General features: G+C 34.0%; 2 protein-coding genes across 2 annotated transcripts; one reads left to right on the top strand and one right to left on the bottom strand.

The window, feature by feature from the left end:
- Positions 1-3,786: 3,786 nt before the first annotated feature.
- Positions 3,787-4,687, top strand: LOC107879819 (uncharacterized protein At4g04775; the record flags this gene model as incomplete). The annotated part of the gene is given in 2 exon segments (XM_016726763.2): positions 3,787-4,022; positions 4,101-4,687. Coding segments are annotated over 2 exon segments (456 nt in total). The 3' UTR covers positions 4,431-4,687.
- A 436-nt stretch (positions 4,688-5,123) lies between these two features.
- Positions 5,124-15,031, bottom strand: LOC107839624 (E3 ubiquitin-protein ligase RFI2). Its single transcript, XM_016683198.2, has 6 exons — positions 14,468-15,031; positions 11,527-11,696; positions 10,105-10,163; positions 7,610-7,635; positions 7,139-7,523; positions 5,124-6,230 (listed from the first exon to the last, which is right to left on the bottom strand). The coding sequence occupies exons 1-6, from the start codon at positions 14,646-14,648 to the stop codon at positions 5,759-5,761; spliced, it is 1,293 nt and encodes a 430-aa protein (XP_016538684.1). The 5' UTR covers positions 14,649-15,031; the 3' UTR covers positions 5,124-5,758.
- Positions 15,032-17,687: the final 2,656 nt, after the last annotated feature.

Here is a 17,687-nt window from a genome sequence, read left to right as displayed (position 1 = left end):
TTTCTTTAAAGCCTGCCAGCTAATTTTTGTGAACCATTTTTGTAGTGAAATGCTACCAGCTTATATTTTAGCTTTAAAAAATATTACTACCAGCTTATGTAGTTTTTTTGTGAACCATTTCACTCCAGCTAATTTTTGTGAACCATTTTTGTAGTGGAATGCTACCAGCTACCAGCTTATATTTTAGCTTTAAAAAATACTACTACCAGCTTATGTAGCTTTTTTGTGAACCATTTCACTCGCGGGCTTAATGAGGCCCATTAGACTCCGCATGTAATGAGCCCATCATCCAACCCACTTTAATGGCCCCACTTGGTTACAAGCCAACGTTACTTGGCTCGGCATTTATTTATTGCTCGTTAATTGTAATTAAAGACTAAGATAATATTATTCTCTCACGATGTGGGAATAACCTTGAATTAGCCTTTTCTACTTCTCTTTTCCCTATGTAAACCATACTTTTCCTCTGTCTATAATCATCAAAGCAAGAACAGATTGAACAGTAGTGTTCTTCTCTTTGTCTAGATTTGTTTTTCTTTATTCTCTTTAATTTTCATGGCATTGTTTAACAGGATATAACAATGAGATTTAGGTTCCTAAAAGATCAGGGCGGATTCAAGATGGGTCCAGCATTAATATATTTATTGGAATTTAGTGATTTCTCACGTATTAAAAATATTAATTTGGATGAATTTGTTGCCGAAGGTCTAGATCCTGCCCTGCCTGATATGCTTTGAGCTCAACACAGTTAGCTATAATTCTTCATGAACATGACTTGCTGGCTCGCTCGTTGATTTTCAGTTTTGAGTCGTTAGACTATAACTTAACTATGGTTGACTGATTCATATTTGAACTTTATTAAATCACATATGGTAAGTTTAACCAATTTGGTGTAAACACCCGTCACAGACACCTTGAATGTTATAAAGTTTTCATGTGAAAAAAAAAAACATATTGAAGAATTTACACGAGCAAATTATTGATGTGGAGAGAAAACTTTGTTCACTTGGTTAACAACATTCAAATGACTCCATACATTATTTTCCTACTCAAAGTATTTCTGAACTAACATATTACTGAGCCCATTTTTATTAAATTCCAACCACTTTATTAATGCGCCACTAGTTAAAAGCCATCGTTACATGGCAACGATGGCTCGGCGTTTAGCTACAACCAGCTAATTTCAGTTAACTGTAAATGAAATTTATCTTTTGTCAATGAAGCATTAGAGTAAAACATATAGTTTTCTACTACACGTAAAGCTAAAGAAAAAGAAAGGTAAGAACTAAGAACACATTGAGATATCTATCTGTCTACTTATATTAAAAGATGTTTGATTCACAATTTTTAAAAATAAACCCAATTAAGTGATTGTATGTTAGACTACGCTCAATCAGTGGTTACAAGCCCAAGTTACATGGCTCAGCCTTTGACCAGTGGTAGTTAATTGCAATTAAAGGTCGGCCATTGATCAGTAGTTAATTGTAATTAAAGCCTAAAGCAGTGTTATCCTCTCTCAATGTGGGATTAACCACACTTCAAAGCAAATAATTAAACAGTGGCTTTCTCTTTGTCTACCTTCTTTTTAACTTTTTTGGTCTTCTAGTGTTTACACAGTGTGGCCTAAAAGGATTTAACAATGAATTTAGGATCCTAAAAATTCAGGGTGGATTCAAGTTGGGTCGAGTTCTACTATATTTATTCAAATTTAGTGAGTTCTCACGTGTATATTATGTTGCGCATCAAAAATGTTATTTCGGATGAATCTTTTGCCGAAGGGCTACATCCTCCCTTGCCTGGGATGTGTTGCGCTCAACACAGATCGCAATGTTTCTTGATAAACACTTGCTGACATGCTTGCTCTTTGATTTTCATTCTTTGGACTATAGTAAACCTAACTATGGTTAGTTAATTAGTATCTTTACTTTATTAAATCACTTAATAATATATATAATAATGAGTCGAATTGGTTTGGTGTTAATATCCCAGGCAAGCACCTTCAATGTTTTAATTGTAATTCGTATTTTCATTCAATGCTCTTACATCAAGTGTTGTATGTTTTGTTTTATATTAGAATGTGTTGATGTACAGACAGGTCATACAAATGCTTTTATGTGCACGAACGATCTACATAAATACCATGAAGTTCCATCCGAAAAATAGCATATGCATATTAAAGAAATACAAACAAATTATTGATGTCGAGTGAAACTTTTCTGTTCACTTAGTTAATAACATTCAGATGGCTCCCTACATTAGTTCCCCATAAAGTATTACTAAACTAACACGTCTAACTAATAGGATCATTCATAAAGGAGGGAACTAGCTGGGACTTTGAATTAAAGGGACTAACAACTTTCTCAATTAATTGAGAGTCCACCAAATTTTAAAAATCAGGTAAAAGGAACAATTTTTTTTTTTTATTTCATTTTCACTCCAATAACTGAAGAGGTTATCTCAACAACTATCAAAATTGTTCGACAACTTGCTGAGACAACTAATACAGTTGTCGAACAACTGTCCTAATTATTTAAGCAATTTTATTTTTAACTTAATAATATAGTAAGACCCACGTATCCCTTTTTTTAATTAAAGACTTCAGAAGTTTTGAAGTCTTTCATCTTCTTGAATAATTCAATCAGAAGACCCAAAAAGAATGTTTATGATTAGAAAAGTTTTAAGGCAAAATAATTCTAACTATATGAGTGATCATTATCTTTTAGAGTTATGAGGTCTTCAGAATACTATTAAGTTAAATTCGAACAGTTCTGCCCTCTGATAAAAATGAGTGATCATTATCTCCTGTTGCTTAATGCACTTCACATCATTCTCATTAAAATTAAAAATCACTCCAATACCAAATAATCATAGATCAGACTGTACTGTATCTCAAAATTTGTTAATTTTATGTGGGCAACTTCCGATCCGTTTTTGTTTATGTTTTATTAACGTTTGATGCACTTGCTAATGTAGTCTAAACTACATTACTATGCCCTTCAGACCTTTTTAATGTATGTCACAAGAATTTTTTTTTTTCCTTCGACACCTTATCAGAGGCGGAGCCAGCCCTCTTTATGGTTCGTCCGAACCCACTTCAATGGAAAAATATACTATTTATACACAATTAAAATTATTTTTTATATAATTATAATAGGTGTTGAACCCTTCGACTTAATTTTCTTTGAACGTTGAACCCCTTTACTTAAAATTCTGGCTCCGCCTCTGCACCTTATAATAAGTTATCTCCTCTTCTTCTCGTATGTTATTTCCTTTTCAAGACAAGTTATTCCAAAAAGTAGCTGTATGTTGAATTGGACTCAATGGGCATGCTTAATAAGAACCGAAGGATCCTCTCTATAAGATGCAGGCTAGTGGCACCCTTCCAAGATGGTTTCTTGTGGAAGTTGGGGCTCTATAGCTTTCTACAACACATAAAGCTAAAGAAAAAGAAAGATCACACTGAGCTAGATATCTGTCCATATTCACAATTTTTTTAATAAAGTCACTTGAACCCTTTTCAAATAAAAGGTTAAAGGCTTGAGTCATCGAAAAATTCTTAAAGTTATCCCGAAAATTCACTTAGCCTTTATCTATCAGGTTTTAACCCACCCAAATTTTGATTCAATCAGGCTTTTTTTGCTTACATAGTACACCACATGCTGTGTACTCGAGGGAGGCACGGGAGAGTGAAAATACAGTCCATGTGTTAAAAGTTAATGTTAAATAAGTTACTTTGCCATCCCCTTCACTTTCCTCTTTGTTTAACCTAATTTTCTCATTTTTTTTCTTTGTTCCTCTCCTCCATAGCTCAATCCTCTCTCAATTTCTCTCATCTCACTCTCAAATTTATCTCATAGTTTCTCTTAAATCATTTTTTTCTCTCATTTTTTATAAGAATGTCGCAAAATTCCTTTGATGTTGAGGTACCCGATTTGTGTTACTGTTCTGAAATTTGTCCTTTAAGAACTTCAAGAACTCCATTAAATCCGGGTCGTAGATTTTTTGGATGTAAAGTTTCAAAGGTTTATATCATTTTCACAGATTTTAATTTTATTTTTTTTGATGATTTTTCTTATTATTCTACTTTTTTTGTATTTTAGGAAAATGGTGGATGTGGGTACTTTAGATGGATTGATCCAAAATCTTCAATTTCTGTGCATCAATATCCTGAGATAGAATCGAGCTTAATGATTAGGTGCAAAGATGCTGAAAATTCTTATGATCTATTGAAGCAAAAGCTCAAAGACGCTGAACAAGAAAGGGACACTCTGTGTGAGAAATTAAAAGATAGTGAAGAGAAGTTGATTGCATTGAAGCAAAAACTCAAAAAAGTTAAACTTGAAAAGGAGTGTGCTAAGCTCAAATTGAATAGACTTGTTCTGCTTCTTCTCGTTGTTGTTACCGTAAAGTGGTTCTTTAATATGGGGTAAGATAGTAGTTAAGGTTGCCTATTGAAACTGTTATTGAAAGGCTGCTGAAATGTATTTAAGTCACACAAATAGCTATGATTTGTCGACGTCGATGAAAGAAAAAAGATCAGGAGCGCATGATCTTCAAATTTATGTCAACACTATAATAATTATGTTGTTACTTTTTAACACTTATCGTACTAAGAGTGATTTAATTACTTATTAATTCATGTTCATCATGTAATGGTCTATTGAAGGAGTTTCGTCTTCGTGTCTCACTGAATGCATGATCTATGTTGTTACTTGTTGGAGATTATATTTCTTCATCATTCTGTGTGGCTTAATTCTCTCTCCCCTCTTTTAAATCATGTTCTAAAATTTAAAACCACTTGATCGAACAACAATTTTCAACAGATCACAATGATCTTTTTCAAAATTTACAAGTTCACGTGGCAACTACGCTTTATATATATATATATATATATTACTGAAAGATCTGGTGCACTTACTAATGTAGTCTAAACAAAATTACTATACCCTTGTTAACTTTTAAAGTATGAGTCCAATGATTTAAACTTCTTGTGCAGCGATGTCCTACGTTGAACTACATAAAGTATGCATGTAATACTTTTCTATGAGATCTCTTTCCTTATTTTGGACCATGTCAAATCCTTCACTAAGAATTTTAGGCATAAACAAAATGCAAGGAAAAAATTAATAACAAGAGAAAGTTACTTCAAGACGAGGCTGGTGAGAAAACATTACAAAAGTCTGCACATAATTGAACATTATTTTTTTCTTAATGTTTGGCTCTTCTTGCTAATTGGTGTTATGAAATAATTATTATTTCATTCAAAATGTACCAAAGAACCATCATCACTACTATAGGAGGATTAAAGAGTCTAATAGCTTCAACACTTTAAATTCTTTGTCACCCTTGGAACAAGGATACAGTGGGTGCCTCAACCATAGAACCAATCTGAACAACCGGTTCTGTCGACCAAAACTATATTCTGGTTCATCAAGGACATCTTTAAACCATTTACTAATCTGGCAGGAATCTGTGGTGACCAAGCACAGCAGATAAAGTAGATAAAGAGGCAACCACTAGCTTGAACTTTGCCATTAACATTGTGATGTTATTTATAACCCCACGGCACAAACAAGAGGACGCCACAATCCCAGCACACAAACTCATGGCCATCAGGAAGGGATCATTCATGGCCACGAAACAGTTTGAACCTGCCAAATTGACAAGACTCCAACCATTATAGATCGTTTTCTCAAAACATACATAAATTGGGTTCATTCATAGTAATCACAGTTCTCATCAAAACAGCACAAGAAATTCACGACCGGTTCTGGGACGGCATCCTCTCAGACCCATGCCTTGGGCGGAAGCTGCCTGATCGGCTAACAGTATCAGATCCAACACCTGTGTGATGAAATGGCCCCCAAATAGGATCTCTCTCAACCTGACTCAAGGGGAAGGCGGGCAAGTGATCCCGTTCCCAAGTAAGATATCTGTTAGATACTTGATTTTCTGCTTCTTGAAAGTTTCTTCCTGAAGAACCTGAAGGATAGAAGTAGAAGCCACCAGCCTGATCAGATGATGAGGCAGCTGGCCCCACTTGAGCCAACCCTCTATGATTGCTGGACCGTCGAGTAGAAGACATAACAGGAGTGCGTACAGCTGGTGAATTACTTGGTTGCTGAAAATATGCTTGAAGAGCTTGAACACGGTCACGAGTTCGAGCTACACTTCCAGGATAAGGAGGTATCATAGGTGAGGCAACTGAACTTCCAGCTCTGGCAGCAGAACTGTAAAAAAGCGATGCACATCAAAAACAGAGTATCAGTACAAAAACAACATTCCTCCCCACCCTAAAGTAGGCAAAACAAAAATAACAAAAAAGCTAAGTTTGTTTTACTCGGGATTTTCAAAAAGGAGCACCACAATGACTTGATTCAAGTCATCTCAAAGCAGGAGTAAATTGAATTAAAATAACTCCAACTCCTTCAACATTTTGTTTAAACTCTATATCCCTTCTCTCTTCTTACATTCTAGGCCCTGTACTCCAACCCCTAACCCTGTACCCATCCTCCCATCCAAACAGAAAAACAAAAAAAGTAAAGGAATGTAGGGGGAAACTTTTTGTAAGGCTTAATACATGGCCAGCCCCTTAAACTTGTCAGGATATTCCATCTAGACACTTGAACTAAGTGACGCTCCGCTTAAAACCTCAACTCCTAATAAAGTGTTCCAATTAGACACTTTCCATTCAAATTTTCTTAGTGTGTTCTCATTTGTCAATTAGGTATCTAAGTTAACCACAGACTATGTATTCTCCTTCAAATATATGCATCAACCTCTAGTAGGAAACACCTGAGATTTTACAGCTTATTGAAGCAAATGCGTACAATTAAAGGATTAAAGGAGATGACGTATTTTATGTGGTTAACTTAACTAACTAATAGACGAATGAGAACACACAAAAAAAATTACAAAATTTGAACCAAAAGTGTCTGATTGGAACACTTTATTAGGAGTTGAGGTGTTCAATTGCAACAGAACTTAGTTCGAGTATTTAAATGGAATATCTGGCATGTTTAAGGGATTGACTATGTAAAGCCTTTTTGTAAGGTACAAATTAGAACCTATATTTTACAGAATGTGATAATATTTGACCAGGAACAAATTAATAGCCTGTGGATTCCACATATCGTACCCGTGACCAACAAGGAATGGAGGGACAAAAGATCCTGGTCTGGCGATATCAGCATTGGTTCTGGCAACTCTCTGAGTAACAGAGGGAACTGAGGACTGATCAGCAGTACCAACACGACTGTTTGGCATGGGGAAAGAAGATGAATGATGGTCCCAACTATGATAATGCACATCCATTCCCGGGAAAGCATAAGAAGCTGGCATCTCGCTGGGAACAGATGGACTAGTCCAGTGATTGTTGAAGTTAGGACCGTCGTTGATACTTCCACTCGAATTTGAGGATGATGGGTGAATTCCAACATAGGCAATATATGGGCATGGATGAGCAGCAGATGATACGGCTGTGTGTTCAGCAAATATAGCATGCTGACCAATAAGATCGTGATCTACAAAGTAGTAAGAGAAACTTTTAATTATTGAAGCTAGACAAAAAGACATGCTACACAGCAGTTCAGAGAGTCAGAAAACTTACATGCACTGGATGAAAGATCCCCTTCGCTGCAGTCATGCGAATTGTAATGGTCAGAGGAATTATTATTAGAAAATAAAATAGGAGAAGAGGGAAGAAAAAAAAAAAAAGCCTAGACATGACATAAGCAGCAAAATCTACAGCACAGCGAAAGCAAGAGAGGGAGAGGGAGGAAGGAGTGAGGAGGGTACGGGACCTTACTCCATCAAGAGAAAGAAAGCTGATGAATATTTCTCATCATTAGCTCATAGCTACTCTCCATCCCATGTGATATAGCAGGACGAATTAAAAATGTTGATTTTACTTATGCGTGATACAAGTTGTAGTGGAAAAAACATTAATGAAGAAATTGAATTAATAAATAGTGGTTTGATAAGGGTAATCATCACATTAAATTTTAAATTTCATTACTTAAACGAATTTGAATTTAGAACCTGCAAGAAGTTATATAAATAATCTTATTAGTATAACGGTGTTAATATCAAAAAACAAAGGAGTGTCATATATACTGGATCATAATAGTTCAATAATTAATATCCTTAAAGATAAAACTAAAGTCAATCAAACTTTCTACCAAAAAACAATTAATTCCAACCTGCAATCATTTGAAAGCAAAAAAATAAATATGATAGATTAAGAGTTGAATTCTATATTAGCCTTAATAGAATAAAACAGGGTAGTAACTTGCTCTCACGTGAACTTTGTCCAGCCTTAGTTGGCTCACATGTTCAAAACTTGGAGGAGAATGAAACCGCTCCTCTATCCTGCTCCCATTTAAATCACACTCCCCAACAGCGGGTCAAACTGGTGATGCATCCCTAATCCACGCGTCTGATTTTCACCCTTACATACTGTCCGACATTCTTCTACCCTGCCAGCCTCATTATGTTCAATAACCTTTACAAAAAAGATACTTTTTGCTTCTATCAAGTTAGATATTTTTAAATTCATTTTCCTTTAGAACCATTCCACCCAGTTATTCCTCCTTTTATCAAATCAAATATTTTCTTCCATTCATTTTGTCCCCTCAAACAGCTTGACTGTACTGGCCCAGCTACTCCAACAACTCCACTAAGTCATACAGGCCCATCCGAGTAAAGTTTCCACACATCCCCCAGCCAATTGCAAACTCTAATAACAAGAATTGTCAAAATGAAACAGTTCTAATAGTGGAAGTACAAAACACATTGCCAATGAGCTCGTAACTTGTATGTAAGCTTCAAGGTCTCAGGTTTCTCCTTTAGAGCATATTATATAGGTAATATTCCAGCTTCAGTCTAGAGAATACAGATTGCAGCCCATTCTTGGGTCAACATTTTATAGCAAGGTGTCAACTGCAGAGTTAGTGAGAACACTCCCAGTGAATGAGCAGAACACTATCAGGGTCATACTATGTAGACTCTGAATATGCTAATCAATAGTTGACTTGAATCTTTTTTCTTTCCTCTTATATGGGGCCTTTCATAGCCTCAGCATAGAAGCTCGATCCACATGAATTGATGCTGAAATTTAAAAGATATATTCCTTATCCCGACTTAGATCAAATCCGCTAGAATCAAGCGAGGCAAAAAAATTGATAAATCTAAATTCTTTGCCATAAAAAAGAAAGCAACAATCTGAGGGCCTATCATACTTAGGGCCCCTGCAAACAATGAGATACTTAGACGCTTGAGGCTGATTAGTCCCAAATAGCAGGGCCATCAACATCCTGAACTCGAACAAACTAAATAGGCCAGCGTTCAGATCTATGAAGATATAAAATGTTCTACTAATGGCTTACTTCCACCTCACACAATGTATTCAAACTTGACTCAAACCTCATCCTCAATATAGCAACAACAACATGCCCAGCGTAAGCGTAATCCAACAACTGCGGTTTGGGGAGGGTAGGATGTACGTAGACCTATCCTCCTTTAAGGTAGAAATGATGTTTACGGTAGACCCTCGGCTCATAAGAAAAATTATTGGAACATAATTGCAAGAATAATACGACAACAAAATAGCAAGACCAAAGCAGTTGGAAAAAATACCAGTAGCAAAAGGGTAAGATAGATATAGCCAATGAAGAAACATGTAACAATAAAACGAAGTAAAAAATACTACTCACATACCACCAAAAAGAGAAAAGTTGCAGAAAAGTAAGAAACAGATAAATCTATCATGGTATCACCAGTATCTCATCTCTATAAATACACCAAGATATTCATTCCAAGTATAACTTTTGTCACGCCAAAATCTACCTCCTCCCTTTTTTGGGGGGATAAGGAAAAGAATTTCAAGTGATCACTTAAAACATTGCAGTATTCTCTTTCAAAGACTATATAAGCAGTACAGTGACACTTCAACATTACAAGCTCCCTAAGTGAGGCAACGTTATCAGTAACAAAATCACAAAAGGGTTAAAAGACACAATCAATCTCCACCCAAAAGTAAAACAGATATGCTTGACCCAAAGAAAGCAAAGTACGACGAAAAATTCAGAGTAAAATCGTTCTTACTCAAAAGATGATGGCAGTCGAGTTAATCCACTAAACGGACACCAGTGAACTCCAAATGACTGCAAAATCACGCAAACGAAATAAAGCATTCAGTAAGTAAAATTTATATTTGGCTTGAAAACAAATGTAATCAACAATAAACAGATCACAGAAAGAAAAGAAAGGCAACACAAAAGCGAAAGTTGTATTTAGGCAATATTAACGCAACAACAGATGTTTCATCAACCAAACAGTAGTTTTCTTTTTAATGTTTTCCCCCATTGCAATTGACAGGAGAATGGAGATTTTTTTATAGTACAAAAAAAATGGAACTTTACACACACCATTTGCAGTAGTTTCTTCCTACTAAAAATAATTGACTACTTTATTTGAAAACGAGAAGTCCTCGCATCCAACTTTGTAGCAGCCAGTGTACATATCACAGTTGCTATACTCACAGGCAATGTATTCACAAGTGGACGTCCATGATGAGATAGAATCAGCAATTATGTTGGAAAAATATGGAGCATCTATTTTGACAAATACTAAGACTTATGTTGTCTTAGAAACCTTGTAACCTGATGGAATTCTTTAGGAAACTTATTCAGAAATCCATTGTACATTGACCCTTTCAATAAGATGATGTAGATGACTTTCTAAGAATGTGAAAGATCAGGATATCCCGTGTTATGGATTTATCCTAATTGTTTCGTGTAGGTTTTGGAGACAAACCCATGTAGACGAGATGTGCAGGCAAATAACATATCGATGATGGAAACAGTAAATAACACAAACAAATACTTCAGACAGGACATCTCAACAAACATCTATCCTATTAATCAAGGGAAAATAAGGAACAGAAGGTCCCATAGAAACACTTTAATAGCCCCTTTGTATCAATAATGTTTATATAAGCCTAAATTGTCAAAGTCAGCAAACTGCAAACTCATATATCAAAAATATTTTACTCAGATTGTTTGGATTTCTTGGAACACCAAATTAACAGTTCTAAGCTCAAAGAACCTCAGTTCTTGTTGACAAGAAAAGACTAAACCAACAATAGAGGTCTGAGTGACTGAATACAGACATCATGACAAGAAGATGTGATTAAGCAAATACTCTCCAAAACAGACAAAGCATATATAAACAAGAACAGAACTGAAAAGGCAATTGTGAATTAGATAAGGCATATCTATCTACTTCTTCAATACAAATCTTCAATCAGTTCTCAGTAGGAGAACCACACCATTCAAAATCCACAAGAAACTTATGACATCCAGATAAAGAAATGTCCAAATGGTCCTTATCAGGGGAAAAAAAGGAACAAGAACATCCAATTAACCTCATATTAAAACCAGATAGATCAGAACTTCTCAAGTATATTTTTTGTAAGTTAGATTAACAAAGTTACTGAACAGTACGTAAGAGATGACTCATATTTACCATTTCAGCGTAGCTCAGATCATATAGGTCTTCATCATGGGCCCAGTCATCCATGTTGAAATCAGGTAGGGGACGGCAACCAGTTGCATAAAGCCATTGACCCTTCTCAATTTTCCGACAGTTAGGACACTGCATTTGCCCCTTGATGTTAAAGGCGGAACCAATGCAATCTGCACGCCAATAGCCAGAATGGAAAGTTGTCAACAAGATGAAATACACCCATTTTCTAATTTTCTTCTCATTAAGAAATTATTACAGAACGTCACAAAAAAAGGTTGCTACACTCCATGGGCCCCAGCTTCTTCGCCCTAATACATTCAACAAAAATAACTGTAGATATCTAAAGGAGGGCTACAACACGCAATTGGCCCCCACCCCCCCAAAACCCAAAAATGATAAGGGTCGGTAATCCTAATTTTCCACAGCTCCGTCAAGTGATGCTTACTAGAAAATGGTTTCTGAAAGGAACTTACTAGAAAGATAATGGCTTCACCATTAAGCAAACTGTAAAATAATATCAAAGACGTGAATAGTTGATACAAATGGCAGAAGCCACATAGCAAATGAAACTGTAGAAAATCATATAAATTACAAGATACAGGGTTAGTTTTAGATAATCAGCTATATTAAGACAACAATCTCCTAAATGAGAAACATTACAATAATAGCCAGATTTATCCTTTCTTCTTCTACTCCGTCTACTCCGATTACAATGTGTTCTTTTGTAAAAAAGAAAATGACAGCAGACAAGTAGAAATTCAAGTTTGTTGGTCACTACATGATCTAGAAAACAACTCGGTCCAGATTCCATTAACAAATGCAAACATATATATGTCAGTAAAGAGGACATTGGGCTTTGTCTGCAATTAAAGATCAGGAAGCTCCACAAAGGCTAACCAAAAAATGTGCTTAAGCCCTCAAACAAAGTTTACTTCAGGATGGATGTCTCATCTCACATAGGCGACGCCTTAGTGTAGAGTGTAGACACAAAGATGCTAACACAGGCGACTTATTGCCCGTAGACTGTCTTCTAAGCAAATAACTATAACTACTATGTGATAAATTAGTTATTAAGGAACCATTATGAATGAACATGTTAGTAATTAAGCAGAGACAGCGCAATAAGGAGTCACTAAACTTGAAGTAGAAACTGTTGAAATGTGTGACCATCTCATTTAAAAGCTTAAGTTGTTAAAGCAAACACACTTCTATTTAATTGATATAAATATGTTTTTCAACACGACCGCCCACATGAACCCAAGCCTTGCTATACTCCTAGCTAAATGGGGTGTAAAGTAATGCAACAGATATGGTCCATTGGTGAAAATTTCTCTTTACTAAGGGAGAAATTCTGGGTTCTATCCACAATATGTACCCCAGATCCTTTCCACAATAAGGAAACCGATCCCAGTGACCATACATCTGATTTAGCCCCGACGTGATCTTTGAGAATCTAGAAGATTAGACAAAAAGATGAAATCTTCTAAGTAGGATTCTGGGATGATTGAATGTCCATCACCTCGACAAACGAGCACAAGAAACCGATACTATTAGCACAACAGATTTGATAGCGTAACTACGACACGCTCTCCAATTTTTAAAGAGGACAATGAGAAGGAATTTAGCAGAAGAGACTACATAAAATCATCAATGGTGACCACAAGAGAAAAGACTCTGCAACAAACAACAAAAACATGCCCAGTGTAATCCACAAGTGAGGTTTGGGGAGGGTAGGATATACACAGACCTTACCCCTGCCTTTTGGGTAGGGAGATCATTTCCGATAGACGAGAAACGATTGTGTAAATAGTAATTCAATACTAACTTTTTAGAAAATAAGAACAAAGATTGTAGATTTGGTTATTTCTAGTTTTCAGAAATGACACTGCAAGTCATAAGAAGACTACATTATACGTTAAGATTCAAAATCTCAGCGCGAAAATCCATCCGCACCTGTTCCTTTTATTCCCTGGTTTTCATTTAGTATCTATTTCATATGGAATACAGAAATCATAAAACTGACTATATCTCACGCCATCATATCATTTGACCCCAGATTTAAGACTCAAAAACTGGAAAAGAGCAACTCCAAGCAAAGAAATATGATTAAATTTCTTTCATCTAGCATGGTATATGTCTAAAGACTGCATCTTTACAACACACGCATGATAATCAGTTGAACCTTTGATTAATCAACTTCTTTTTTCTTTCTTTATTGACTGACCCCCTCCTTTCTTGCTCCATGTTACTTCAGAAGTTGTAGAAGTACTAAATTTCCTTTAATATCCTTAAATACTTATTTAACATAACTCTGCATAATCTTTGAACCTGTAATTTTCTTAACATCATTCTGCTGTACAAGGAACAAATCAACAATTGCTTAGACTGTCTAGCCATTCTTGGTATTTCTTCATATTAGCTAGCTGAAACCCAGTATTCCTTCAACTTCAGCCGCTGAACTGCACTAAAACATACACATCACCCAGCCAACTGACACATGCAATACCATGTTTTGCAAACTGCTAACACAAGTACTGTGTAAGAGGGATAATCATCATCGCGTGATAAAGTCCATTTAACTCTATTACCCATTTGTCACAAATTTGGAAACACCTGAGGATAAGATCCTTTCAAAGTGTAAGACATACCACTAGCTTACGGCATGCTAATTCTCTGTATTAGGCAAGCATGGTCTAATTTAACAGAAAACCTGCTCAACGCCCTTGTTTAAGTTAGAAATAACAGAAAATTAACCAACAACTCTTCATAAAATCAAAATCCTACTCTCCCAAAGGGGAAAAAAGTACACAACTTTGGGGATACTCAGATCTCAAACAATCCATAGTTAAACTTTACTACCAGGAAGTTTTTTGCTTGCTTATATAACAAAACAGTACCAATTAAATTTAATTAATTAAAAAAAATTGTCAAACGAACTAACCAAGGTGAAATTGATGGCCACATTGAAGCTTAGCCCAGGATCTATCCCCATTGTCGGTTACAGCTTCAAGACAAATCGAACACGAAACCGCCGATGCCTTATCTTCTCCACCACCAACACCATCTCCTCCTCCTCCTCCTCCATCGCCATCATCCGTAAGATCCACATCGTTCAATCCCATAATTTACTCGCAAAATAAACCTACAACTTAATTTACTCCGACCTTAATTAACACACAAAAAAAGAAAACAAAAAACTTAATTTTGTCTTTGATCTTTCAAAAAAAATGATGTAGGATTATGACGAAAAATAGATTAAAAATAAGGAAGAAGAGATTCCGATTGCGAAGGGTGAGCAAAAGGGAAAGAGAATATTGAGAGGCGTTAAGGGAAGCGGTTTGGGGATAGGTGGGGGAAAGAAGAGAAGATGGATGAGGTGAGGTGAGGTGAGGTGAGGCTGTACAAAAACTGTGAGCCTCTTTTTCCTTCTATTTTCCTATTTCTTCTCTCTCCTCAACCGCCTGTTTTACGGACCCCCCATTTTATTCTTTTCTTTTTCTTCCTAAAACCTTTTTTTCCTTTTTATTTCCTAGTTTATTTGTACCAAAAATTGACATTTGACGGCTTTCAAGACTTCTTTTTGGTCAAATATATTTTCAATGTGTTGAAAACTATTTTAACTTTTTTTTTTTTTACTAAAATTTATTTACTTTCAGCGTTTTAAAAAAATAATTTATTTCGATTTGATGTAAAATTTTAAAAACTAAAAATAGTAAATTTTGTAATTTTAAATTGAAGTTATATTAAATATATCAAAATATTTTTTAATTTCGTGATTTTAAATATGTCACGTGAAAAGTTGAAATTTAATTTTGCTAAAAGAAATAGCTATTGTTTTAAAACGGAAGAAAAATATATCTTTTAAAAAAAAAAATGAGAGTATTACTTACTAGTTTTGGGATTAAAATACTTATTTTTAATGAAAAAAATGCAGACATATAATACGTTAATTTATTGATTCACGTGAAAAATAAATTTAATTAATAGATAACTTGACTTATTTAAATTTATTCCTTGGATAATTATTAGAGCTAAATTTCTAAAATCTCATCATTATTGAAGAATGAATAAATTGAGTTAAACTCATGTTTGAAATCGATTACATCTTATTTTCATCGATTTTGAATTAAAAAGTTACAACTTCAAATGGTGTATACATTATTGTCTTTTGAATCTTATGTTATAAAATGTAGAACATTAACGAATTGAGTATGGATGAATTCAAAAATTGTGAATTTGTTGAACTTTGTTCATGATTTTGAGACTGAAAAATGATATCTATCGAAATTATATCAATTTTTTCAATTGTATTGATGTTTAAAAATGAAAACTATGAATAATTGTTGTGAACGTCCATATGAATTTGAGTTGATTTTAATTTTTCAAATTTTATTATAACATCAATTGAATGTTCCGAACCTAAAATTTTGAAATATATTCAACTTCAAACACTATTTTTATAAGTCATCTAACAAGAAATTTGAGTCATAGTCATTATTTTTCCAGTTATTTAAGTTAGATAAGTTGTAACTTTTATGTGCTTCCATTTAAAATATCATGATTGCTAAATTCGATATCTCTAACCTAATTTAGTTGGCTCCACTAAAATTGAACCCAAAATGATTTTTAATTATTTTGAATTGAATTTGGATTGAGAGGTCATGCAAACGAACAAATTAATATCACTTATTTAATTAAAACTATATATATATATATATAAAATCTCATAATTTGTTAGAAAGAGAATACATCTTTAGAATGAAAAATAAAGCAAACAAGGTAGAAAGAATAACTTATTTTCACGTGAAAATTAATGTTAAAAGCAATTGAACTCTAAGTGAAAATGGGCAAATTCAAGTCATTTCCAAAACATTATGGATAATTTATAAAACTCTTTTTACTTTTTTTTTTAAAATAATTATGCCATCCAAACACATTTACCTACACATATATGAGTTGATTTTGTGGCATAACAATCGAAGGATTGACTATTCCTTTTTAGGTCATTAATAATGTTTACATCGCAATATAATCTATGGTTTAAATACATATTTACCTTTTAGACAAAATAAAAATATTTGTTTTGATTATCATAAATGTTAATTTTATCATTTTAGTAAACTTAGGGGAGGTATCTATATAGATGAATTGCATCTTCACATAAATAGATATTGAATATATTAGTTGGTAAAAAATTAATTTTTTTAAACTCAAATATAGAGAATGTTATTTTCCACTTATGAAATAACACTACGACTAGATATATTGTTATCATTTTAACTGAGTTTAGAAAAAATCTAAAAAAAAAAGACAGGCTAAAATAAAAAATAAAAACCTAAAGTAATCATTACAACACTGTATTTACTTTAAAAAAATATTTTAAATTATATTTTTACAATGCTATAGTTGCAAATTGATGGCATGAGAAGTGATTGTTAGGCTTGAACACAAAGCTGATTGAAAATCACATTATTATTATTACTATGAGACTTGAGCAAATGTAGAAGGGAAAAAGGTAAATTGGGTGAAAGAAAAAAATAGAAGGGAAAAGGTAGTTTTGCCCCATACCACGTGGGGCAAAGGAGAGGGTAGAAGAAAAGAATAAAAGGAAATTAAATTTTAAAGAAGAGGGATTCTTTTTAGAGGAGTATATTAAAAGAAAAAGAAATACATTATGTAATTTCTAGAATATTTTTTTTTTTAACATAAACTTTTATTTATATAACAACTAGAGGTGCATGGCCCGTGTCAGCACGGGCCCAACACTATATACATTTTTTAGCACCAAAATTTAATATTGATGAGATACAAACATAAATGTACATATTGAAATGTTTCATACAAAAACTGAAATAAAAATACTTCAATTAACAACAAAGACTTGGATCATCTCCTCAAAGGCAAAACACTTATAAATACAAATATTAAAATGTTTTGAACTACTACTAAATTAAGAAATTCTTATAGATGGGTGCACAATATTATCAGATCTAGCTATCCAAATATAACAACAGTTAGAATTGAAGTGATAGTGCGAAAAATATTTTCAAGATTAACTATTGTGATTTATAATACTTTTTATGTAATTTTTAAATGATATATGTTATACCCTCTGTCTCAATTTATGTGGTATTGATACAATTTTTGAAAGTTAACTAAAT

The sequence above is a fragment of the Capsicum annuum genome, chromosome 8, assembly GCF_002878395.1.
Source record: "Capsicum annuum cultivar UCD-10X-F1 chromosome 8, UCD10Xv1.1, whole genome shotgun sequence".
Taxonomy (NCBI): Eukaryota; Viridiplantae; Streptophyta; class Magnoliopsida; order Solanales; family Solanaceae; genus Capsicum; species Capsicum annuum.
This window is presented reverse-complemented; position numbering and strand designations above follow the sequence as displayed.